The 27571-nt window shown below is 45.4% G+C and overlaps 1 protein-coding gene across 5 annotated transcripts in view; it reads left to right on the top strand.

The window, feature by feature from the left end:
• ralgapa2 (Ral GTPase activating protein catalytic subunit alpha 2) overlaps positions 1 to 27571 on the top strand; it is a 233553-nt gene that overhangs the window by 101416 nt on the left and 104566 nt on the right. For 4 of the 5 annotated variants that reach the window (XM_079527209.1, XM_079527208.1, XM_079527211.1 and 1 more), the window contains exons 17-28: positions 2392 to 2514; positions 2727 to 2821; positions 3144 to 3318; positions 3746 to 3928; positions 6054 to 6218; positions 7517 to 7710; positions 8619 to 8717; positions 9412 to 9567; positions 23594 to 23722; positions 24270 to 24392; positions 24974 to 25032; positions 25759 to 25867. In XM_079527209.1, coding sequence (XP_079383335.1) covers positions 2392 to 2514; positions 2727 to 2821; positions 3144 to 3318; positions 3746 to 3928; positions 6054 to 6218; positions 7517 to 7710; positions 8619 to 8717; positions 9412 to 9567; positions 23594 to 23722; positions 24270 to 24392; positions 24974 to 25032; positions 25759 to 25867 — 1610 coding nt within the window. The remainder of the gene's footprint in view (positions 1 to 2391; positions 2515 to 2726; positions 2822 to 3143; positions 3319 to 3745; positions 3929 to 6053; positions 6219 to 7516; positions 7711 to 8618; positions 8718 to 9411; positions 9568 to 23593; positions 23723 to 24269; positions 24393 to 24973; positions 25033 to 25758; positions 25868 to 27571) is intronic. The other variant, XM_079527212.1, reaches the window with a different exon arrangement.

Genomic DNA, 27571 nt, shown 5'->3' with positions numbered 1-27571 from the left:
GCCCTATCTGAAGCCTGGTTTCCATATAGTCCACATACAACGACTATGGCGGCGCTTGCATCGTGCAATGGCATATAAATGAAGCTTGGCGGCTGCATGTGGCTGTGTGTGTGTGACTGTGAACCCTCCATCCTGTCCTCGCCATCTGTCTTTATGTACCAGTGGTTCCCAAACTTTGTCATGTCAAGGACCCCCAAAATGATACTCATTAGCCGCCCTGCGGACATGCCAAGGACCCCCATAAGAGGAGATTTGCACAGCTCTAGGGCCCCTGGTTTAACCTGAATTAGGCTACGGCCCCCTATTTAATGGCATTTCTAGGGACCTTTCTCTGGGACCCCAATACATATTGTAAAATCAAACTTAATTTAAGTGTACAAATGGACCCCATAATGGGTCCAATTGGTTCCATTTGTACGCTATCAGAGTTACAGAGTCAGACCCATAAGGGTCCATTTGGTTCCAAACTATCATTTAGCTGGGGGACCCCCTAGAACTCCCTCAAGGACCCCACTTTGGGAACCACTGTTTTATACCACTCTGCTACGCCTCTTATCTGCTACCACTTTGTCTGTTAACCTTTCTGTGTGCTTGTGTCTTGTGGTGTTCTGTTGTTTGTTTTCGTGGTTTCAATGTTTGCTCGGTCAAAAGTCATCAGAGCAGAGACGTAAATGCTTCCGGGAACTTGTGCTGTACCTACAGTGCAGTGCAGTGCAGTACAGTACAGTACAGTACAGTACAGTACAGTACAGTACAGTACAGTACAGTACAGTACAGTACAGTACAGTACAGTAGAGTTTGGGCCATAACTTAGTGGGTAAGGGCTTAGTCTGGTAATCAGGATGTCACCGTTCTGCCCCTCGTCTGCACGAAGTGTCCCTGAGCAAGACACTTAACCCATAACAGTCCCACCCACCGTAGTATCTCATGAACCTCTTGAAAACCTTGAAGAATGTTTCTGCAATCTCCTTTACATGTGCTCATGTCGTAGTTCATGTCTGTGGTTCTTAAACATTTTAATGTCAATGAGCCCCCTCCCCCAGGAAACACAAGGATCCCTGGACCCCACTTTGAGAACCACTGGCTTTATGTCATATTTATTCAAAATGTCACTATGTAACATCACCGTAACAAATGTAGTACGTAAATTGTACAGCAAAGTTACGTTCAAACCTGGATAGTTCGAGTGGCACGATTACTTACAAAGTCAATGCAAAGATGAGACGTTGTGCGACCGGGCACGACGCGAACTGGCGCGGCGAACGGAGCGACCCGAACAAAGCGAACGGTAGCCTGGTGTCTTCCAACAGATGCGACCACGCATCGTGTCCTGACAGCCAATCAGCGTTGATTCTGAGTTCGGAGCCCTGGTGGTTTTATTCATCCAAAAGCAATATACGAGCCCTTTACGAAGACTCATTTTGCTGCTCATAATCATGATATAGTAGCAGGAATTATGTTAATATATTGATCCGAGCCGTCTTTGGTGTTTTCTAGCTCGCGTGTTGGTGTTTCGGGGTACTGAATGGAACGAGCTATTCCATTGGTTACACTCCCAAAGTTAAATTACTTTGTACTTTTTATATCTTGTATATCAATAATATATCAATAATATATTCCACCACTCGAGAGACGCTGACCTTCGTGACCAAATTGAAGCGGCTGGAAACAAATATACATCCTCAGGTTTGAACGCACCTTAACTGCTGTGAGTGTCTCGATGATGCTGTGATTTAGTGCTGCACAAGTGCACAATGAATCAAAAAAAGATAGAGATCAAGATTCAGACAACTAATGTATGCGATCTCATTTCTAAATTTGAGCAAGAGTCGTGCAGCATTAGTTGGCTGTCACTCTTATGTTTTTTTGTTTACAAGAGAGGTTTAGGTCAAGCACTTTGTTTAAGGCCACAGTAGTTGGCTCCAGGCCACACATTTTGAATGTTGTAAATGTTCAGCAACTACAGAGTAAAGACAATAAATATTTTCATGGGGGGGAAAAATGAGAATCGTGTGATAATCGTGATCTCAATTCTTGTGGAGGAAAATTGAAATTCACATTTGAGCACGAATCGTGCAGCACTACTGTGATTTGGTGGAACGGTTGAGGTCCTGACGAATGCTGGCATGGAGGACCTCACCATGTTCTAACTCTCCTCCCCTCTCCGATCCTCCATTCTCCTCCCCTCTCCGATCCTCCATTCTCCTCCCCTCTCCGATCCTCCATTCTCCTCCCCTCTCCGATCCTCCATTCTCCTCCCCTCTCCGATCCTCCATTCTCCTCCCCTCTCCGATCCTCCATTCTCCTCCCCTCTCCGATCCTCCATTCTCCTCCCCTCTCCCTTCCTCCATTCTCCTCCCCTCTCCCTTCCTCCATTCTCCTCCCCTCCAGACGTGGAGGAGTGCCAGCTATCAGAGTGTGGGGGTGAGGACGATCTGGGAGGTGCCGACAGCCCGCTACCACGTAGCAGCAGCACCTCTGACATCACCCAACAACTAGCAGACACCTTCCCAGGTATGTTCACCGCTCCCCTTTCCGGCCTTATTCCCCTCGCGTACTTTTAGTCCAATGACGAAAGAGCAACGTCTCTACAGTCAGTCAAAATGTTGCAACGGACATCACCAGTCTTACCGGGGGGTCATGTGTATTTTCAGACTTTCAGTTTATTTTGTGCATCACTGTTTGTAAGTAGGCATCATGACTAACCGTCTCCCTCTGCCCTCCAGCCCAGAAGAGGGAGTGCTCGCCCACCTCCTGTGGTTCTGACAGCAGGACGTCGGAGGGCAGGAGAGAGACTGAAAACAGCAGCGAGCCACCAGCGGTGAGAGTCCCCAGTCATATGTGATTTCCTCATGTCGGACCTTTGGTGTGTCGGAGCGTGCGCACCCCGCATATGACACTTTTAGAGCATGGAAATATTCTTTACTTTTGGGTCTGCAAGGCTAAATCTTATCAAATCGTGGTACGTGGCTCAAATGCAGAATAAATAATGGGCCTTGATAATATGAAAAGGGTTGAAAACCACTGCTCTATATGTGTAGCATCAGCATTTACGGTTCCTCTCAGAGAAAGGAGTTTTTCCAACGAGAGAGTCTGTCCCTCGACAGTGCCGGATCTTAACTTGGTCATTTCTTTCCTCCTAGATCGTCATCAGGCGGAGCTGCAGTCCAGCTGAGCTGGACGGCAACAACACTGAAGGGAACACCAACAGCACTGAAGAGAACGCCACCGCCAACAACGCTGAAGGGAACACCACCACCAACAGCACTGAAGAGAACGCCGCCGCCAACAACGGAAGGCCCAAGCTCAGAGAGAAAAGTAAACTTCATGTGTATTTATTCACTTGATCTGCACTGCATTCAATCTTTGATTCCTATCAATCTTCAGATTAGGAAATTCGCAAAAGTATCACATATGACTCTTTCCATGCCCATGACGACCTTGACGACGTTTTCCAAAGTGTCAATTTGTGCCCTTGACGACAGTACAGAATTCATTCCATATGTTGATCTGACCCCGCGCGCGCGCCAGCGTTCGCCCAGCAGTCTGCCGTCACCCAGGCGGATGCGTGCACGTGACCTCGTCCTTTAGGGGGGCGAGGTCGCTTCTCGCCCTCAGGGCGTCTTACGGGTTTACGAAAAAGACACAAAGAATTTAAACATGGAGATAGGAGGTTTCTGCCCGACAGCAACAATATTATTTATTACTGAACTTTTACAATGTCTCCACCCATCCTCTGTTCCAGGTGAGAGTGTGAGCAGTGACGCGTCCAACGGCTACCTCAACGAGACCGAGGGTCCCTGGCAGCCCTGGCAGGCCTTCGACGAGGAGGCCGACACCCAGTCCACCCAGTCGGCTCACATGGACGTGACCTCCGACCCCCAGAACCACCGGAACCTGCTGCTCAGCCACAACGAGGCTCTGGCAGGTACAGAGCAACGATGGTTCAGAACGCACCGTGTTGACCCATAAAGACCTGAGACCAGATTCTACTGAATGTCTTCTAAATCATGACCCTATGTTTCTATACCAGTGGTTCACAAACTATTTCATGTCAAGGACCCCCACAATGATATGAAATTGGCCATTGACCCCCATCTGTTTCAGGCCAGGGACCCCCATCTGAAAATACGTTGTTTCAGGCCAGGGACCCCCAGAAGCAAAGATTTGCTTTGAAAAAAGAATATATAGTCAAAGTCAGATTTGCGCCACGTTTTCATGATCTTTCAAAAATAGCAGATCTACAAGCTTGAGTATTTTCCAACAGCTAAAGTTTCAAATAACAGTTAAAGTGGTTTAAATCTATAAGGTGACACAGATGCGTCCTCAGGACTAAATGGCTTAAAGGATAACTTAAGACTTTAAGTTTTGTTTGACTCTGTTTCCACAGATAAACAGTGTGAAAATAGGGGGACCGCATGTAATTCCGACGGAGCATTAGTCCGACATGCGTCGCTCCCATGCTTGCGGTTATGGTTAGGACCCGAAAATAGACGTACTGACTGCTTGTACTTGTACTTTTGCGTGTTGATTTGTTTGTCTCACCATTTGTGTCACAACAACCGTCACATGGCGTTGAGTAAACGTTGGCGTGGAACTCTGTGAATCATGCGCTGTGTTTTACACAAAATGACGGTAACATATTAAATGACAAATTGATGCTAGGAAGAAGTGAAGAACATTGTGTGTGTGTGTGTGTGTGTGTGTGTGTGTGTGTGTGTGTGTGTGTGTGTGTGTGTGTGTGTGTGTGTGTGTGTGTGTGTGTGTGTGTGTGTGTGTGTGTGTGTGTGTGTGTGTGTGTGTGTGTGTGTGTGTGTGTGTGTGTGTGTGTGTGTGTGTGTGTGTGTGTGTGTGTGTGTGTTTTCATGAATCCATGCTGGGTCTCTAGCGCTCTGGATCATAAAAGCTGTCATCATTCTGAGCGTGGCACAGCACAGATTTAATTTGTAATTCCCCGAATGAAAATTGTTTAGTCAAACTGCCGCGATGGTAAACAGAAACATTATTCCCCTGCTGGAAAATAACCTTTCCACCATTTTTGAGTAATATGTAAATAAGCAATTTGCATATGAATCTTTTGATAGTGTAGGTAGCACTATCTACTAGGGGTGTAACGATACATTGACTGCGTTATTAATTCATCCTAATCCCCCTTTGACTGCCGTTGTTTTTCACCAACCTTTGAAGAATCACCCAATAGAGCGCCGAAGTCCTGACGTCACTCGCTCATCCCTTGGTTCTGCCTGGTTCATGGAAGTAATTTCTCTATGGAGAATAACATGGGGTCATCTTAAAATCGTTTCATATAAGCATTGTGGTCCAAAAATAAACAAGCTGTCTCTGCGTTATTGTCAGGGAGGTGTCTCTGTATCGTTTGCGACAGTCAGTCACTCATATATGATACAGTTTTCTAGCGAAAATGTAACTAAGCAGTAACAATTAGCATTTTCTCTCAGTCAGTTGATTCTTCATATGACTGAAACGGCCGGGATGACATGTTTATTTTTCAAACACAGTTCTTATTTGAGGCGATCTAAAATCCCCATATGGGGATTACAATGCAAATAAAAAGTACATGAACCCGTGGATTTGCGTCCTCTACCGATATTGACGTCAGACTTCGGTGCTCTATAGTGTAAGTTGCTCCACTTCACCCACGGGCGCCTTAAAATGGCACGATGGTATGTCCTAATGTCGGAAAATAATCCATGATTGCAGAGTGAAGAGATAAAGAAACTCGGCCTTTAACCAGTAACAACCTTCACATTATGGCATAACATCCTTGTGTTCAGCCAAAGGTGTAAAATATTAAAATCAAACCTTTTTCTTTTAAAGAGGAAGTATGTCTTTATACGAAACCTGACAGAGAGACTGCTGTAACCCCCAGTGACCCCCCACCACCCATCCACACACCCACACCTTACATACAGTACAGTATTACAGTATTTCACCCAATAACCCCCTTAAAAACCCAGTCTGAAGTATGTGTCTCACCCTCCTCTCTACCCCTGCTGTTCCTGTACCTTTCCTCCTCCCCCTCATCTTGTTTCCAGGTCCTCCTCAGTACGTTCCTCATGCCCTCTCGGCCCCGCCCCCATCCCTCCACCTGTACCCCCAGAACCCCCCTGCCTCCCCGGGCCTGCTGGTGCCCACCGACTGCCCCCTGGACGACAACACCATGCACCAGTCTGTGTTACACTTGCCCCCCAACCTCCTGGGTATTGTAGTCCTATAATAGCCCAGACGTCTCCCTGCTACATGCTCTATCCTACTCTTGCCTGCCATATACACTGTTCTTAACCACCTGGGTATTTTAGCCTAGACAAGACTTCTCCCTACATACTATACTATAATCTTTCCTCCTCTTATCTACCGCATTCTTAACCACCTGGGTATTGCAGCCTAGTAGCCGAGACTTCTCTAGGATTTGGTTTAACAAAATGTCCGCGAGGTCGCCCTTTCATTTGACTGATCTTTTCCTTTCTGTTACGTCTTCCATCGTGTGGTTCATTCCTTCTTTTCAGCAGGCCTGTGTCCACCGTTTTGTCTTTCTACTTCCGAGCAACAATAACACAAACATACATACTGTGCCATATGCAATTTTGAGACTTAAAGCAGAGCACGCGCGTTCGGAGCATTTGAACACATTTCATTGAATCAGTGCCAACGATGGACTTATCTCTGACTTTCTCTTTCACTGGGGTCTTTGGGCACTTCCTTCCTCTGTCCACTACGTGGCGCTGTGCTCATGCGGTTCATCACTAATGTCCACTTGTTCCATGGCCATCTTCTTCTGCAATGCATGAAGTCACTAAAACCCTGTTGCCCAAAGGGTTTTACTTTCCTTTTTTCTTTTCTTTTTGTAGCGTTCTTGTCGAATGCTTCTGGTGGGGAAACACATATTACACATATTACAAATATTTTTGTAATATGTGCTGCGGACGCTTGAGGATTCAATCAATGAACTAATGGAATAATCCCAGTGCTGCTGTTTTGTGATAACATAACAAGTTCTTGCTCCAAGCCAATCAAATACGTATTCAACCAAACTGACAATAGTACTATATAGACGAATAACAGTTTAAAAGTCAAATTTTTATTCTGACCCCTCCACGAAAAGGCCTCGTTGTCCTGACCCCTTATCCATCATTTATACATTATGGATAATTAGTGTGGACTTAAACTGTTATTCGTCTAGTACTTTATTGTTTTTAAGTGTTCACCACTTGTTGATTGAATGCCATTTTAATCCAAGATCCATGCACTTGATTTACAGGGATGGCCTTTCTATTTATTGGATACCATCAAAGCTATTATGTCTTTGTTTTCATTCCTACTAACAACAAACTCTACACGTTGTAATGGGAGTTGCTGACAGATTTCAGCTGCAGAGCTCTGAATCTGCCTTGAGAGATTATGTGTATTAACCTCTCTCGCTCTCTCTCTCTCTCTCTCTCCCTCTCTCTCTCTCTCTCTCTCTCTCTCTCTCTCTCTCTCTCTCTCTCTCACCGTGCAGACAGCAGCGAGTGTCTGGCCGACGACATCAGCATCATCGCGGGCGGGAGCCTGACCGGCTGGCACGCCGACTCTGCCTTCGTCCTGTGGAGGAGGATCCTGGGCATCCTGGGAGACGTCAACAGCATCCGCTGCCCCAGGATCCACGCCAAGGTCTTCTCCTACCTGTATGAGCTCTGGCACAAGCTGGCTAAGGTACGACGCCAAGGCGTGGCTCTCTCTCTCTCTCTCTCTCTCACACACTGTTGGTTCTCAGTCGCCACCACTGATTCCAGTCATTTGGATTCCATATGTGTCTTGTCACGTCTTCTATGGAAGCATGTTGCACTGCTTTAGGTTATTATTTTTAGCATTTGAAATGATCACACCCTGACTTCCATACAATCTTAGTAGTCTCGGAGATTTCAAACTTTTGTATAAATCAAATCAAATCACCTTTATTTATAAAGCACATTTAAAAACAATTTCCATTGTACAAAAGTGCTGTACAGACATTTCATCAACACACAGATAGACAGCAGAAGAAAAATTACAGACAATGAAAGCACGATTATAAGCAAACTATCAAAAAAAAGAATCAAACAATATACTATTTAAAAAAAACACAAACAAGGTCACGGGCAATCAAATGCTTGGGAGTAAAACAGGGTTTTGAGTCTGGATTTAAAAACGTCAATGGAGGGGGAGGTTCTGATGGAGTAGGGGATGGTGTTCCACAGCCTAGGGGCTGCAACTTAGAAGGCACGGCCACCTCTGAGCCTCAGCTTGGTTGTCGGGACATCTAAAAGCTCAATAAAAGCAAAGGTAGTTAGATTTTGTTAAAACCTTGGGGCCTGATTTACCTGTATTCTGATTTCCTGCTCTGTGCTATTGTATGCTCTGTTTTATATGTTATTGTCTCTTTTTCCATTGCTTTGCTCTGTTGTTTTGTTTTTACCCTGTTCAGCACTTTGGTCAGCCTTGGCTGCTATACAAATAAAGTTTGATTTGATTTGGTAAGCTAGAGGTCCCATGCTAAGCCACTCATGCTTGAACACAGAAAGACACGACGGACAGACCGGTGGATCATTAGGTTTGTGCTCATTACTCTGACATGGTTTCAGATCCGGGACAACCTGGGCATCAGCGTGGACAACCAGTCGTCTCCGCCCCGCCCCACCTTCATCCCCCCTCTACGAATGCTGGCCTCGTGGATCTTCAAGGTAAATGTCCCCCAATGTCCCTCCTTCATCCCCCCTCTACGAATGCTGGCCTCGTGGATCTTCAAGGTAAATGTCCCCCATACCTTCACCCCCCCTCTACGAATGGTCTCAATTCCTTCCTGCATTACAAAGTCACACCTCCATGCAGCCCCCGCCTCCCCCCTTTCCATAAGGAGGGGAAGTGCACTAAAGCATTATGGGCATTGTAGGAATTCAGCAATCCAGTCAAACCCTAGTCAAACACACCGACTTCATTATATGTCTGGCCATAGGGTGCAAATTTCAAATTGTTCTCCAATTATCTACTACAAAGACTATTAACATTGAGTGACTTCAGTTTCTTCCAGCGGTGAAATGTCCCTTTAACCCATTCAGGACAGGAGTCCTGGTGTTTTAAGCATTATGTTATACTTTAGCTATTGAAAACATAGCAGATCTACATTGAAAATGTGGCACAAATCTTAGAATATATTATTTCAGAGCAAACATTTTTAACTCAAATCTTTGCTTCTCGGGCGGTCCCTGGAACAACTTATTTCCAGATGGGGGTCGGCGGCCATATAATTCTTGGGGTCCTTGACATGAAATAGTTTGAGAACCACTGACATAGAAACATAGGGTTTTTCAGAAAACTGTTAAGACATTTTGTAGAATCTGGTCTCAGGTGTAAAAGGTTTAACGTGTGTCCACACAGGCCACCATGCTGCCAGCAGAGTACAAGGCAGGGAAGCTGGCGGCCTACAGGCTGCTGTGTGAGATGATGACCAAGCCTCAGGACGTGCTGCCCAACACAGACTTCCTGGTGCATCTCTACCACATCATGCACAAGGGCTTCACCAGCGACGACCAGGTACGGCCAGCCGGGGGCGCCATATGCTCACAATTCAATTCAATTCAAAGGAGCTTTATTCGCATGGCAAAATATACAATTACATTGCCAAAGCAAGTGTCAAAATATAAAAACAGTTGAAAATGAGGAAAGCATATATAGTGCAGTTTGAGGGGGTACAGCATTTTGTAAACAGAGCTATGTCACATTGCATCGTTATAATGTTATACAGGGTATACAGCTTTTTTGAAGCAAATTGCAGCATTTCTTTTGCAGTCACATTGGGAGAAATAGCAGCATGTTTTTCTCAAGACTATTTAAATAGTATACAAAACAAATGTAATGTGTTTTAAAGGTAGCAGCTCTGTTTAAATGTGCAGTAGGTCACATGCCCGGCTCACAGACCTTTTCTCACAATGCTGTTGTTGTGAGGTGAGGTGTCTCTTCCTGTCTCTTCCTTCGGCACTAGATGGCTCAACAGTCCAAACTATTTCTTGTCCATGTTGCTGGACAAGAATATGGATTTCTGTCTGTATCGTATCTCACTGTCCATTTGTTTATAAACCCCTCCTCCCTCCCCCCTCCCAAAAAAAATTGGCCCGTACTACTTGAATTAGTCTTGGACACCTTGCATAATTGTGATTGGCTGTTAACCCATTCTGGGCGGGAACCCCTTTTGGTGTTTTAACTAAGCATTATGTTATACTTTAGCTATTGAAAAATAGCAGATCTACAAGCTCATAGCGCGCCACCGAGTGGCGCGCTACGAACTTGTAGGTCTGCTATTTTTGAAAAATCGTGAAAATGCGGCACAAATCTTTGGAATATAAATTATTTCAGAAGACTTTTTCTTTATTTCGACGTCAGGCCAAAATGGGTTAATCCGGTCCTCATCAGTCACCAGTCACCTGTCACCTGTCACCTGTCACAGGGTCAACTTTAGGACAGCTGCTGACGGCAGCGAGGACTGGAGGGTCATGTGGGTTCATTGCAGTCTGGGGTCACTGAGGCCTCCAGACCCCCCCCCCCTCCACCCCCCCCCCCATGGTCGTGTGTGTTTTGGCATCTAGGGCCATCTTCCTGTCTCCTGTAGTCGCACCCAGGCTGCTACTGAGCGACACAACCGTCCAATAAAAAGAACAAAAGATGAAACCGAGAGAGAGAGAGGATGGAGATGATTAAATTCCTTTATTTATTTCCATTTGTATGCATGCATGCGTGTGTGTGTGCATGCATGTGTGCATGGGTGTGTGTGTGTGTGTGTGTGTGTCTCTATTCTATTGCCTTGTCTTGGCAGCGCGACAAGCTTATTAGAATGTTTTCCGTGTCGTTAAATAATGTTTTGAGTCCCCACCGCGTATACGTGATTAATTAAGGACTGAGGTCTGTCGCGCGCCGTTAGACTGACAGACACGTCAGCCAGGGGCCCGTGTGTGTGTGTGTGTGTGTGTGTGTGTGTGTGTGTGTGTGTGTGTGTGTGTGTGTGTGTGTGTGTGTGTGTGTGTGTGTGTGTGTGTGTGTGTGTGTGTGTGTGTGTGTGTGTGTGTGTGTGTGTGTGTCCGAACAAGAGTGTTGGAGGTGTGGAGGGGGGGGTGGCAGGCTGGGGGAACGCAGTATAGAGTGGAGCAATGAGTGTGTGTGTGTTTGGTGGGGGTGCGGGTGTGGGGGGGTGCGGGGGCAAAATTCTGCAGCTTTTGTTGTGGTTCAGTATAATGCGTCGGGGGGCCAGGGGGGGAGGGGGGCGGCCACTGAAGCGTGCTCAAATTGTCCGGAGAAAAGAGTCCTCACGCCACACAATGGAGGACAGACGCACGCCTGCTTAACATAAGAAAGTGGCTCTCACCCCCTCCCCCCCGCCCCCCAACCCCTCCTCCTTCCTCTCTGCCCGCTCTCCTCTCCTCTCCTCTCCTCTCCTCTCCTCTCCTCTCCTCTCCTCTCCTCTCCTCTCCTCTCCTCTCCTCTCCTCTCCTCTTTCCTCCTCTCCTCCCCTCTCCTCCTTCCTCCTCTGCTAAGCCCTCCCTGCCTCCCAGCCCAACCACACATATATTTTCATTTTCAAGTCCATCACACACTCTTTCTGTCTACTTCATCTCTTCACTCCCCCCCCCCCCCCTCTGTCTCTCTCTCATTCCTCTTTCGATATGGGGCTTGCTCGCCCCACCTTTTTTCCCCGTGAAGGCTTCAGTATGCGTCGACATAAGTGCACACATGCTTGAAACATTCTTGTTTGGGACTGAGTGGTTTGGGGATAAATAGCCTCTTTTCAGCATTAGACATTTCTCTTTTTTTTTCTTCCTCCTTCTTTTCAAAAAAATATTTCTCATTTCCAATTTTTTACCCAATTAAAACCCTAACTTCAGTAACTTGCATGCACCTGTATAGCTTTTTTCACTGCTAGAAGGGAGGGGATTCCTAGGCAGTTTTGACTTCCAACCAAGAAGATGTGAGTATTTACCTTACAGGGGGATAAGTAGATGTTCAAGGTTGTTCTTTATTATTACATCTTGTGTATACAGGTACATAAGAATAAAACTTATTTTTGTTTGGCTTCCTTCAGACAATGTAGCAGCCTAGATAACATAACATCAATCACAGCAAGCACAGCAAACAAAGGGACAGACTAAAGAGTGCAAGAGAGAGCAAACAACGAGTAAAAATATGAGTAACATTATGTACATGTGCATGTTTTCCCTGTAGTAGCAAAGTTAAATGGTAAAGGATGCATTTATATGGCGCCTTTATCCAAGGCGCTTTACATAGATTGTGCATTACATCCTGAGCCTACCCCTTAGGTAAAGCTTATGTTCCATATTTACAGCAAATGTGAGTATAACCCTACAGGGTGATAACTGTTCCCCTCGGAGGGAGTTAAAGGTCAGGACTTTTGTGTCCAGACTGACTGTCTGTCTGTCCGTCAGTCAGTGTCGCCACGTCTGCATTTTACAAGCGACTGTGGGCTTGTTTTTCTGTAAACTCGCTTATTATTATCGGTAGTTTCAGGTTGTGGGGTTTTTGGGCTTGTTTATTTTGGGCATTTTAATTTTAATTTTCAGCACCCTCAAATTAATATGTATTTGTCCACGGACAATAGCAGAGCTACACGCTGTGAGCTTGTAGATTGGCTGTTTTCAAACAGCCGATCTATATAGGGTTGTTTTCATATACCTGGTTGCCTTATTTCTCTTGCAAAATGTGGCAACACTGCTGTCAGTCTGTCTGCGTGCGTACGTGCTCAGTGATCCCCCACCAAGGCACAAACCAGGGGACAATAGCAGTAATCTATCTAATAACACCACTCCCTCACCTCAGTGCACTGCAGCACACATCCGTGTCGCGGCTTTGTGGCATGGCACTGATGGCACACAAGAAATTAAATCACTATCAGAATCAATCTATATTGGCACATTACAAGTAAAGTGGGCTCATCATTGCAGAACCGTGCTTACAGTCACCCCTCGCGCAAGTATAAAGTGCTATACCGCTCAAAATTAAACAAATGAAAGTGGTCGCTTACTATTATCTACTATCTACTATGATCTATTTTTATGGTAACCGGAACACTCTCCCCCATTTTTTCTGCACAAGTTTAGGAATAAGGTTAGGTATAGTCATTGTTTTACTGAGGTGATGTTTAGGAATAAGGTTAGGTTTAGGCATAGTTTTACTGAGGTGACATTTAGGAATAAGGTTGGGTTTAGGCATAGTTTTACTGAGGTGACATTTAGGAATAAGGTTGGGTTTAGGCATAGTTTTACTGAGGTGACATTTAGGAATAAGGTTAGGTTTAGGCATAGTTTTAGTGTGGTTACGTTTAGGAATAAGGTTAGGTTTAGGCATAGTTTTATTGAGGTGACATTTAGGAATAAGGTTAGGTTTAGGCCCAGTAGGTGTCACATGGACGGACCGCATCAGAAAAGTGGACCTCTATGGGGACCTAGTACCTACCACGGGTCACGGACAAAGTCAGAGAGAGAAGGATGAGGCTGGCAGGGCACTGCGTCAGGCACCCAGAACTTGAGGCAAGTGAATTGACCCTATGGGAGCCAACCCAGGGCAAAGCCAGGAGAGGAAAGAAGCGTACCACCTACAGTATGTAGACGTGCACTGAAGAGCTCAATAACCTGATCTTGGATAGGATATGAAATTGTGGAGGGCAGTGATCCAGGAATCCCGAGTTTGTGTTGGCTAGACCTCACTCTCGCAGCAACTAACGTTTAGGAATTTGGTTAGTTTTAGGCATAGTTTTACTGAGGTGATGTTTAGGAATACCTGGTGGCGACCGTTCCGAGGTCGCCAGATTCTACCCAGGGCGAGCGTGTTTTGGCCAGAACTTTTACAGCCAAGGAGAGCATGTGAAATCAACTGTCCCACTGCCATGCCAGAAAGGTGTGCAATTAGTTTTTTTGCTGGTAATAAACTGGCACTGGTAGTGAAAACACAGTTATAGAGGAACAAAGAATTTGACCGCACTCTTCCCCCAGCTCGCATGAAGGAGACGAATGGACTTAAAATGGTGCCATTTCTCCTGGACAGGAGTATAACCTCACGCCACGGTTTAGAATAATATCTATGGTCTCGCTAGTCACGCCACGAGTTAGAATAAAAGATGGACGTACCAAAACTATTATTTATTCCAAAAGATACCGAATGATCAAACCAAACTAAACACATTTTAAAACTAGATGGATGGTTTTGGAGGTGCACGGCGCCGGAGGTTCCCGGCATTGGTTAACGGCCGCCTGATGACGTAACGTTAATTTCCGCTCCGACCGGATCAGAAACCGCAAAAATGCTATTTATTGATCCCCAGCAGGCTAGGAGAGGAGTGACATCGGGAGGACGTGCCTACTGTGACTCTCTGGGACGATGTAGATTAGAAGCTGACATCTGTGTACTGTGGGTGTTTGGTATAGATGAACCCACCTCACACCTGCTGCTATCCCACAACAAAACAAGTCAACTCAACTTACCGGCATGAAGGAACAAAGAAGTGGAGTCTTGTGCCACTATCCTTAATGCCCGTTTGAAATGTGACAGTTGTCCCCTAAACCCCAAACGTGGTTAATGATTAATGACGCCTCGTTGGTTCTGCATAGCCATACAGGTGGGCTACGGACGGCTTGCTGAGAGAGTGCCATTGGAAAAATCCCAATTTATTTTTTTCCCCCTTCTTATAACCGTTGATGGTGATAACAATTCACTTTGATATTGTTTTATACAGCAGGGATTCCCAAATGGAGCCCTAAATAACCATACAGCTTCTGGTTGATGTCCCACTATTATAAAATGATCATGAGTGCGCGAGGTCGACGGACTCGCAAAAACGATCACTCCTTTTTCAATCTGACTGATTGTCCAATCATACTGTATACATATATACATGTGTATTTATGATTATAGCTATTATGTTTCATTATTATTATCCCATTTAGGCCTGAAAAATGTCTTCAAAATCCTGACAGTTTTCTGAAATACCTTATGTTTCTGTATCAGTAGTGCTCAATATTTCATGTCAAGAACCCCAAAAACTATGTAATATGTCTCCGCCCCCCATCTGAAAATATGTTGTTCCAGGGACCTCCCCAGAAGCAAAGATTTGAGTTAAAATGTTCACTCTGTAATAATATATATTCAAAGATTCGATGCACATCACGATTTTTCAAAAATAGCAGATCTACAAGTTCATAGCGCGGTAGTGGAGCAGATTACTGAAACGATCGTTCACTTGATCATACAAGCACCAAATTTGGCACACAGGTGCTTCAGAACCTACTCTCTCAGAAAAGTACGTTGTCCACTTGAAAAAACAAAATGGCCACAATTTTTCAAGATGGCCGCCTTTCAAAATGGTTTTAAACAGTGTTTGAACTATAGTTTGATTGAATAATCCTATTGTGATGGCCTATACATCGAAATGTATGTTTCTGAGTATGAGAAATCCAATTCCGCATTTAGCAAATCAAACTTATTGAATATTATGATGATAGCCAAATGGCATTGATCACGCCTCCAGGTCTTAAGTTAAGTAATAAGACCTGGTACTTAAGACACGCATAATACTGCCCATTATGTCCAGGATGTACTTTCTATGAAAAGCACATTATCCAGCTGATAATCCAAGATGGCTGCCAGTTTTCAAGATGGCTGCCTCGTCAAATGCAAAAAACAAAACAAAAAGGTTTTCAAAGTAGAATTTAAATGTGTTAATGATTCAAACATCAAAATGAATTTATTCTGACTGTAAGAACTCAATGGTGTTCCAATATGGCCGCCAGTTTGCAAGATGCAGCTATTACGTGACTCAAAATTTGCGTTTTCGGAAGCTGTCTGACCACAGATATTGTTGAAGGGCAACATCATCATGCATTGAAATGCTGTGATATCGTGGCAGCGGTGGCCGAACGGATAGCGGCGCGGTCTAGATACCGGAAGGTTCCCAGTTCGAATCAGCCGTCCGACACGTTAAAATTACCACCGCTGAAATGCCCTTGAACAAGGCATCAACCACTACGATGAAATGTGTTCTATGAGCAGGGCCTGGCTGGAAACAAGTTCTTGAGCTTAGCCCAGATACCCTGGGTAAATATAGATTTCATTTCATTTCATCAAGCTCTATTGGTTTGTAATTTTGTATATAAGAGTGATGTCAAAGCACAACCAGGACACACTGGTTACATCACTGCTGTGAGACTCAGCATGGGGTTCAGTGTCTGCTTGTAGCGTATAGCTGTAGTTGTGGTTTACTAACTGTTGTAGTGGTGTACTCACTGTAGTTTGTAGTATACTATGCTAATTAGCCCCTGTATATATCTCCACTAGAAGTTTAGTTAGTTGTAGCATTGTAGTTGATAGCCGCACCTGAATTGACAAGATGTGCCAGCGTGGGAGAGCTGAGACAAGGGTAACAGGGATTCAGTTACCTGGATGGTGTACAGATCGCACAGGACTTAAATGGCACTGGATGAACGGTCGTGCTAGGTGTAGGGCACCAGATGCTTGAACCTAGATCAAGGTTCAAGGTTGGACTTTATTGTTACATCTTGTGTACAGGTACATACGAGTAAAACCTATTTTTGTTTGGCCTCCTTACAGACGATGCAGCAGCATAGATAGCATAATATTCAAACAACAAAAAACACTGCAAGCACAGCAAACAAAGGGATAGAATAAAGAATACTAGAAAAATAGTAACACATGTGCATGTTTCCCTGTAGTAGCAAAGTTAGGTAAACTTTCGCCCTAGCTGGTTCTTATCAGTTCGTTCATGTATCTGATTGTTTGGGGAAAGAAGCTGTCTGTTTCCAGTGGCTTTGAGACTGTGAAAACGTTTTCCATGTGGCAGCATCTCAAACAGTCTGTGGTTGGGATGGCTTGGGTCCCTCATAATTCCACGAGCTTTGCCGACACAACGATCGTCATACAGGGCTTTGATGGGGGGGAGATCACATCCGCTGCACTGCACTCTTTGAATTTTTGCGTGTCCTTCACCAGGATCATCATCATCGTGGAACGCTGGAGTTTCAGTTGCTAAACATTTGCCCGACAATTTTGGTGATACTTTGTACTGTTTTGCCTCAATGTATCCTCACTGCCACCTCCATCATCCAATCTGGATGAGTCTAACATGATGGGCAACAGGTGCATTGCCTCAAATACGGGGAGACTTCAACTCCTCTTTCGTATCTGTTTGACAGAGGAAACACTTCCTCCAATCAGTTTTAGTAGCAGAACATCTTGTGTTATACGGTTAAAGGCCAAGGGCTATATCCTTTTACCACCCAACCATACAAAACATCAAAGCACATTGAAATATGTTCAAGCATCTGGTGCCCTACACCTAGCCCGACCATTCATCCATTGCAAGTCCTGTGTGATCTGTACAACATCCAGGTAACTGAATCCCTGTTACCCTTTTCTCAGTTCTCCCACGCTGACACATCCTGTCAATTCAGGTGCAGCTATGTCTCAGTTCTCCCACGCTGACACATCCTGTCAATTCAGGTGCAGCTATCAACTACAATGCTACAACTAACTAAACCTCTAGTTGAGATATATACAGGGGCTTATTAGATAGCATTTAGGACACTAAAGTATACAACAAACTACTGTGAGTACACCACTACAACAGTTAGTAAACCACAACTACAGCTAGTACGCTACAAGCAGACACTGAACCCCATGCTGAGTCTCACAGCAGTGATGTCACCAGTGTGTCCTGGTTGTGCTTTGACATCACTCTTATATACAAAATTACAAACCAATAGAGCTTGATCACAGCATTGATGTTGCCCTTCAACAATATCTTCGATCAGACAGCTTCCGAAAACGCTAATTTTGAGTTGCGTAATAGCCGCCATCTTGAAAACTGGCGGCCATATTGGAATTAAATTGACACCATTCTTACAGTTCTTACAGTCAGAATACATTCATTTTGATGTTTGGATCAATGTGTGGATCACACATTTCTGTTCATTAAAGTTTTACTTATTCATTTGACGAGGTGGCCATCTTGAAAACTGGCAGCCATCTTGGATTTTCAGCTGTATAATGTACTTTTCTTAGAAAGTACATCCTGGACATCATTTGTGCCAAATATGGTGCTTGTACCACCAAGTGAAGGTTTATAATGGAATATGGACTTAATCTGCCCCACCTTATCGTTTAATTCCCATTGTATCATCATAATATAATAATTTTGATGTTCTAAATTCAGAATTGGATTTCTCATACGCAGAAACATATATTTTGATGTATAGGCCATCAAAATAGGATTTTAAAGCTCAATATAGCTCAAACACTGTTTAAAACCACCTCAAATGGCGGCCATCTTGAAAAATGGTGTCCATTTTGTTTTTTCAAGTGGACAACGTACTTTTCTGAGAGAGTAGGTTCCGAAGCACTTGTGTGCCAATTTTGGTGCTTGTATGATCAAGTGAACGATTCTTATGATATATTGACTTAATCTGCTCCACTAGGCACTCGGTGCCGCGCTATGAGCTTGTAGATCTGCTATTTTTCAATAGCTAAAGTATAACATAATGCTTTAAAACACAAAAAGGGGTTCCCGCCCAGAATGGGTTAATATTACCATTATTTTTTCATTATCTTTTTCACAATTAATTTTCTACTTGTCTTTCCAATTGACGCCTTCCCCCCCCCCCCTGCCGGCCCCCACATTGAAACCCTGTGACAGTCCCTGTAGAAGTCCAGGTTTAATAACTGTTCCCGGTGCAAAGATGTGCAGTTTGTGACTGCAGTGAAGTAATGCTCTGGTTAACCGGTGTGTCAGCAGGTGCACACAGTGTCTGGCTGCCTGGAGACCTGGTCAAATGAAGTAGAGAAAGAAAGAAAATAAAAGTCCCTAGGTGGCCCCTTTCAGAGTTCCGTTAATGCACCTATTGTCAGAGCAGGGGCCATTCTTACTGCCACAACACGGAGGGGCCCAATTCTCCATTTCTATACATACACCTCAAACCAGGTTCCCTCTACTTAACGCCGCACAATGGAAAACACTTTGTACTCCCGAACCGACGTCTGTGGCTGGCTTCCTCCGAAATGCTCATTTCAGGCAATCAAGCAACAGTTTGCCGCATGCTAATTACCTCTGACTGCTCTGCGCATTACGCCTCAGAGGTCAATTACCAGCAGAATGAGGGTAAAATGGGCCTCCAAGCCAAACGCTCTCTCTCTCTCTCTCTCTCTCTCTCTCTCTCTCTCTCTCTCCAGCAATTTTCGACGACGCGCGCCACAGCGGGTTGTGTTTTGACTTCCTGCTTATTGCTCCCTTCGTGTTTATTCTATTTCTCCTTTGTTTGCATGCACTCCCTGTTTACCGAGGATTCATTTGAGGTGATTAATGAGACAGGTAGAGAGGGGGGGGGGGGGGGGTGGTACAGACTACAGTAGTGCGTGCGTGTGCGAGTGTGCATCTGTGTTTGGGTGTTTGTGTGTGTGTCGTGTTTGCCGAGGTGCCCGTCGGCTCGGGCAGAAGCGGGGGCTGGTGTTTGAATTGCCCGATTTACACGCGTTTTATGGCTGCCTGGAAGGCAGGTGTTTCTGCTGTGGACCTTGCCTCTGTACACAAACATGCACACGCATGTCAAAGATAAGAGATAAGCAGGACAGGTTTCCTGCCCGCCTCAGAGATGCTGCATTGTGATACCGGTGCGTGCGTGCGTGCGTGCGTGCGTGCGTGCGTGCGTGCGTGCGTGCGTGCGTGCGTGCGTGCGTGCGAGAATGATTTGGCTTGACGCGTTAAAAGTAATAACCAAGGTTCTCAAATATTTATTAGGATTAGTGTCCTATTCTATAATGACATAAAAGCTACGTGTTGAACACTGTTAATATCTGCCGTAGCAATGATTAATCTGTGGAGCAACTCAAATCATGCTTGTTAGAACTTCCAGTCAGGAAGTCAGATGTTGGAGGGATGAGGAGGGAAGGGAAACACTGCAGGAAGAGCTTGAATGGAGTCTAGTTTAATTTATAAAGTACATTTAAAAATGTACAGTCGATGTAATGACGAGGATCGGGAATCTCGTACTGGCAATAATTGATGGTGGCTTTTCTTTCATATCGTTGAGGAAGAGAGACTGTGTTCTGTGTTTGTGTTACTTGGCTGTGGTTGAAAATGAATTATACACAATACGATGAGTAAATATTGACTATATAAGACTAATAAAGTGTATAATAAATAGTTTTTTTAAATTAAGACAGGACTATATTTGAACCCAGTTTGAAAGGAATGTGCATAATGTGTTTTCATATTCTATACTATTCTATTACAAAATGCAAAAACGTCCTATCATTTTAACGTCCTATTGTCTCACCCATCCTTAACTACATCGCTGTCTCCCAAACGTTTTAGCTCGACGGCGAAAAGAGAAAGTTGCTCTCTCAAAACTAGTGAAAATAGCCGATCTACAAGCTCACAACCCGCCGTGATGCGATGCGTCGCGAGCTTGTACATCTACTTATTAAACGTATTTTATTTTTTAATTATTATTAATGGTTTAGATGTCTGTCTGTTTTTGTTTTTGTTTTTTGTATTTTTGTATGTTTTGAAATTACGTTAAAAAAAAAAAAAAAAAAGTTGTGACCAATAAAAACAGGGGTTCCCGGCCCATTGTTTGGGAAATTACGCGACATTATTAAGACATGCTCTTGCAGTGAACTGGCGTGTTACCACCAGCATGGAATTACACTATACAGACCCGGTGAGATGGACTCCACGTTGCTCCACTACAACAACACAACATATGGCAGCGATGAAGGAGACAACCATCTGCTGCCGAGTTAGAGTAGCTCAACAAAACAATACCTAGACGCTGGCTTTAATTACAGGTGTATGCGCGTGCCCGTGCGCGTGCGTGTGTGTGTGTGTGTGAGAGCGAGAGACTCTTCAGAGTCTTTTGTTCCCTGTGTTGTTTGTGATCATTCCATCTGCTGCCTATTTTCCTCGCTGTATTTTTGTCCTGTCTTTAAGCGAGATGTGGACCCATTGAGTGCTTCGCTCTCTTCCACACACGGCTATGTTTAGTCTATCTGTTGTTGGTGTGTTTAATTTGCTTGTCCTGCTTTGGTGGTCATTTACCAGTGTTTCTCTCCCCTTAAACCATTAACACTTCTTTAGTCGCGGAATCTTTCATAATAAAGGCACTAGTGTCAAGCAGATTAGGCAGATTTTACTCTGAGAAGCCCCGCCTTCCATTACCCCCCCAACACCGGGAGGCATAATCTTCTGGTTACTACCTTGCGCTGTCTGTCACATCTAAAGTCTCTCTAGAAGCGTTTATATTCCAAACGAAACGAGACGCTAGGTTAAGTCAGAAATGAAGACAAGACAGCCCTCCCCCTATCCACAAGGAGGAGCAGTGCACCAAAGCTTTATGGGAATTGTAGTCCAGGAAGTAAGTGAGCCCAGTGTCCATGACATCAGAGACACTTGGCTCACTGCTAAAATCAAAAATATCTAAAACCACATATTACACACATAAAGACCCCAGGAAAGTGTTCTAAATCTTCTAAACGTCATTAACATAACATATATGTTTTTGCAAAAAGCGTGAATTGTCCCTTTTTAAAATGCCTTCTGTTTTGTGCCGGAGACCCCCACAAGAGAAGACATGCAATATATACAAGAAATTATCAATATTCAGAGCAGTAACAGTATATTTACAGAAAAGCAGTGCAGGGCCATTTATTTTGGCATGCTAGAAGACTTGTCTAGGTCCACTTGCAGACGTGCTCTTTCATGGCAGTTTTCAAGGAGGGTATAGAGAGTCACACTTTGTGATGGCTGGTGGTAGGGTTATTCCTCATTTTAGTGGCATAATAGTAGAAAATTAATCCCCATGTTTGTGTTGAATCTGTGGAGGGAACGAGATCAGTGGAGCTTCCTCTGAGTAACACTGTGGGTGTTACTCACTCTTTGAACAGGTGCAAAACATTGCTAGTTCCTGTACTCTGTCCTCTGCCCTGCGCCATCCCACCCTAGCACAATGAGAATGGCTTAGGTGAGTCCTAGGTGTGAGGAGTTGGCAGTAGGCTGCCCCGAAGAGATTACTTCAGGTCACAGAGTCGAGGCTGAGGTCAAAATGACATTGGTGGCTCAGACCATTATGCTCCTTCTTAGTGCTCGGGTTCGAAACCGACCTTTGTCTTATAAAAGAAAAAAGTGCATCATGTGCATTACATTCACCCACTCATGCCCTCATTCACACACCAATGGCGGAAGAAACCATACGAGGCACCGGCCTGCTTATCGGCAGCAGTTAGGGGGTTACACGTCTTGCTCGAGGAAGGACACTTACGCCGGGGCTCCACTGGACGCGTCAGCGTTGCATCTCCGTCACCGTCAGGGAATGTTCCCTTTTTAATCAATGAAGGGTGGCTCCACTGCCTACGATGCGTTGCGTTGCGCTGCGTTCGGTGACTGCTTTAAAATTGCCCCAGTTCGTTTTTTGACCCGCGTCACACGCGTCCCGTTACTTAATACTTGCTGACAGTAACCCGTTGACACGGGATTGATCCGGGAACCTTCCCATTTTCCCAAGCAGACGCTATACCTATTGAGCCACTACCGCCTCGCATGTCTCTACAATTAAAGCAGCCACATCTCCCCGGCTTCCAGCTCCTCCACCTCCGCCTCCTACCCCCCTCTCTGTCTCTCTCTCTCTCTCGCTCTCTCTCTGTGTGTCTCTCTCGCTCTCTCTCTGTGTGTCTCTCTCTCTCGCTCTCTCTCTCTCTTTGCCCTTGGGTTTATGTCTCTCTACCATGGTCTCTCTACCATGACCTAACTGGAAATGAAAAGCATAGAAATGTCACAAATCAAAATATAACTCTCAGGAATGGAGAGGTTCCTTATGGAGGATTTACGTTAAGTGCGTTTCATTTATTCTTGTGCGGTTTCCTGGTCGACGCTAATTTGCTCTTTGGCAACATTATGCATTTCTTGTTGAAAGAATATGAAAGCACGTTGTCATCCAATTAACAAAAGTGATAGAATTGGCTTTGTTCCACTCGTGTGTGTGTGTGTGTGTGTGTGTGTGTGTGTGTGTGTGTGTGTGTGTGTGTGTGTGTGTGTGTGTGTGTGTGTGTGTGTGTGTGTGTGTGTGTGTGTGTGTGTGTGTGTGTGTGTGTGTGTGTGTGTGTGTGTGTGTGTGTGTGTGTGCGCGCGACCATAAAGGTGTGTTTTTGTGAAGAAGGCAGGAATGCCTGTTGTGAATGTGTAAATATGTGTTTATGATGTTGTTTGTCTTTGCTTGTCGCGTGTGTGTGTGTGCACTGTGCAGCCAAACATCTTGCAAAATGATGTGCAATCCCTTCCTACCATCGATAGCCACCAAATATGGCGAAGACACTGTTACTTGTAGCCTTGAATGGTCTGTGGGTATAATTTGTCCAGGACATTTCGGACTGTACTTTTTTTTCTCCTCCAGCACCGTGTAAATATTTGTGTCCTTGTAGTATATCTCATATGTGACATTAAATAAATCTGTGTGCGTGTGCGTGTGTGTGTGTGTGTGTGCGCGTGTGTGTCCTCCAGGACATTCTGAACACGGTCGTCCGCTCCTGCTCTCCGCGGTTCTTCTTCCTGGGTCTGCCAGGCTTCAGCATGCTGCTGGGAGACTTCATCACTGCTGCAGGCCGCGTGCTGAGCACCGAGTCCCTGGAGGTACACGCAACAACACACACACACACAACAACACACACAACCACACACACACACATACACACAACACAACACACACACACACAACAAAAATCAAGATTTGCTGTCAAAATCAACACTGCTGAAAAGTAACATTTTTGGACATATGAGGTTTCCAGCCAACAGAGACAGAAATCCAGAAAATTTAGGCTAGGATGATTTTAAGATGATTTAAAAATCGGCCTCAAAGTGCCTCTTGATTATTGGGTTAATCCAAAACGACCTCGTAAAATAATCGATGGACCCGCCCGCTGCCCTCGGAACACTTCATGCGGTGGAATCAACACAATCCCTTTCGGTAGATACGGGGAATGTGTGCGAGTGGTGCTTTCCTGCCACGGTGAGCTCATGTGATTTTCCTGGAAGCGGGATGTTTTCATGTGCCATTTAGTGCATTAATGATATCACGTTGTTGTTTTTGTCCTCTGTGTGCCTGCCTGCGTGCGTGCGTGTGTGCGTGCCTGCGTGCCTGTGTGCCTGCGTGTGTGTGTGCGTGCGTGTGTTGGCCCAGGCTCCCAGAGTGGAGGCACAGACCATCCTGGGCTCCATGGTGTGTTTTCCCAACCTCTACCTTCACATTCCACTGCTGCAGCAGGTGCCTGATGACATCGTCATGAGCAACGAGGACATCAAGGTACAGAGCCAATCAGGGGTCATCAATATGTCCGTGCACGTCAAGTCTGATCTTTCTTTAGAAACGTTAATATTCCAAACGAGATGCTTGGTTAAGTCAGAAATGTGTACAGAACATTGGCGTTCTGATCAAAACCATGGACCGCGCCGTAGATTCAGAGATAATGGCTAGATCTGTCGGCCCGTAAACAAGGAAATGAGTGGCTTTGCGCATCCGCAAAGCATGTCCGGGAGCTTTGAACAAGGTGTTGCCTAGCAGCAACGGGAGCTGTCAAAAAATGGATTAAGGTCCATTATTTATTCAGCATTTGAGCCACGGACGGACCACCATTAATGAGAAAAACATTGTTTTTGTCAGATAAGATTTCGTCCTCAATTCCATGCTGTATTCATGTGGTACCATTAGGAGAGATAACAGAGATAACATAATCTAATTGTGTAGATTCTTGTAAATTAGTTTACTGATTCAGATGTTTAACAATAATGTAACTCTTGAGAGCATAAAATGAAACCAAATGGAGTCTCTGTGTTCACGTGTTGTGATGTTGGTCTAATATTGACGCTCTGTGTTGACCTCTGCAGGAATACCTGGTCAGCATCCTGCTGATGACAGCCAGGAACGAACACTGTGAATTAGCCAGGTGAGACTGTGTGTCTGTCTGTCTGTCTCAAGAAGGCTTTCATTAGTCTCTTACTTCATACACTAGTACAAGCAGCATGACATGTTGGTGGTGGGACCCAGGCATAGACACATCCTTTTTTGAAATGTCTATGGGAAGAATGAATGGTGAATGGTGACCTGGTGCCCTGGTCGTTCTGAAAGGGGACGGGACTGAAGTGCAGCCTGGGCCTGACCTCAGCCGTGTGTTTGAAAGGGGACGGGACTGAACCGCAGCCTGGGCCTGACCTCAAAGGGGACGGGACTGAACCGCAGCCTGGGCCTGACCTCAAAGGCGACGGGACTGAAGTGCAGCCTGGGCCTGACCTCAAAGGCGACGGGACTGAAGTGCAGCCTGGGCCTGACCTCAAAGGGGACGGGACTGAAGTGCAGCCTGGGCCTGACCTCAGACGTGTGTTTGAAAGGGGACGGGACTGAAGTGCAGCCTGGGCCTGACCTCAAAGGGGACGGGACTGAAGTGCAGCCTGGGCCTGACCTCAAAGGGGACGGGACTGAAGTGCAGCCTGGGCCTGACCTCAAAGGGGACGGGACTGAAGTGCAGCTTGGGCCTGACCTCAAAGGGGACGGGACTGAAGTGCAGCCTGGGCCTGACCTCAAAGGGGACGGGACTGAAGTGCAGCCTGGGCCTGACCTCAAAGGGAACGGGACTGAAGTGCAGCCTGGGCCTGACCTCAGCCGTGTGTTTCAGGTGCATAGCGGTGTGCAGCCTGGGCCTGTGGGTGTGTGAGGAGCTGATGCAGGACAACGTCCATCACCTGGTCAAAGACGCCATCAACATCCTGGGAGTGACTCTAAAGGTCAGTCAGCACCTTTACCATTTATCTCCGCCAGGCCCGGGGGCTGTGGGGGGGGGGGGGGGGGGGGGGGCAGAGATGTCAACTGTTCTGTAAATGTACATAGCATTCTCGTTGGCATCCTGGGTTTCTCTCCCAGGGCCTATTTTGTTTTTTACCAGCAGTCAGAGGCATACAGTATAGTGTAGAAGCTCCAGTTTACATCAGCCAAAATGATAGTTGATTACATAAATGCCCTGCAGAACAATTTCAGTCCGGGTAAAAGTGAGGAGAGAGAAAGGGAGAGAGAGAGACCTTGGGGACGCAATGTGTGTGTATTTGTTTTTGTTTTTTTCCCCGTATGTTGTGAGTGAAGGGAATGCTCTGACATCCAGTGGTGACTGAGACCTTTTTTGTTTGGGCGGGGGGGGGGGGGGGGGGTGGGGGTCTTTTAATTTTTGGTAGAAAAGGCTTTGGTGGTGCTGTAATTTCCTGGCTACACGCTCTCAGTTGATGTGGGCCAATTTAAGCAGCCACATCTCCCCGGCTTCCAGCTCCTCCGCCTCCTACCCCGCCCCCCCTCCCCCCTCTCTCTCTCTCTCTCTCTCTCTCTCTCTCTCTCTCTAATGGAGCAGTAATCACTCCACTGCACAACTTGACACACAGCCTCGACCAGCCCCAAAAATACAGGGTGGGTGGGTGTGTGTGTGTGTGTGTGTGTGTGTGTGTGTGTGTGTGTGTGTGTGTGTGTGTGTGTGTGTGTGTGTGTGTGTGTGTGTGTGTGTGTGTGTGTGTGTGTGTGTGTGTGTGTGTGTGTGTGTGTGTGTGTGTGTGGGGGGGGGGGGGGGGGGGGGGGGGGTCTTCTCTAAAAGCAGGTGCTGAACTCCCAGAGCCCCTTCCTTCTCTGTGTGTCCGTCCATCTCTCCCACTCCCTCACATTGTCTGGCCTTGTTACACGTTGAGAGCCTTTCAGGACCCAAGAAATGGGCAAATTCTAGTTCTGCGCAAAGAATTTCAAATCACTTAACCCATTTTGACCTGAGATCAGATTCTAAAAATGTCTTCTACATCCTGACAGTTTTCTGAAAAAGCTATGTTTCTATGTTAGTCTTTCTTCGATTTTTCAAAAATAGCAGACCTACAAGCTCGTAGCGCGCCACTCGGTGGCGCGCTATGAGCTTGTAGATCTGCTATTTTTCAATAGCTAAAGCATAACATAATGCTAACACCAAAATGGGTGCCCGCCCAGAATGGGTTAAGAAATCCTACATTTGAAAGAAAATTGTCAGCAACTCAAATCCTTTCTGGCAATGAGTCAGTACCTGGAGGCGAAAAGAAAAAAAACAAAATAGGCCATGATTGAAGTGGAATCGAAATTATGCTTATTATGCACAAGTGAACAGAATGCTGACGCTCTCGGCAGCCTGTAAGGAGTTCATTTCTCCCATATCATGTTCCTATACTCTCTGTGTTAGGCTACCTGTGTTGCACAACGGCATATGTGTCTGAACAACTTTTTGTGGAAACACAAACATCAAATGCCATTGACAATGAAAGGAACATTTTCGTCATATGTAGACGAGCAAATCGGCTATTTTGGCCAGAATGAGATTATGTATGATGATGTATGATCATAAGAGTGCCCCTCACTTCACACAGGTGTGATTTATTTCCTTCCCAATACCAATTTCCATACCCATAACTTGCATATCGGTCGATACAGAGTAC

This window comes from Electrona antarctica (assembly GCF_951216825.1).
Source record: "Electrona antarctica genome assembly, chromosome: 18".
Lineage (NCBI taxonomy): Eukaryota > Metazoa > Chordata > Actinopteri > Myctophiformes > Myctophidae > Electrona > Electrona antarctica.
Note: the sequence above shows the minus strand (reverse complement) of the source record. Positions and strands in the feature narration are given on the sequence as shown.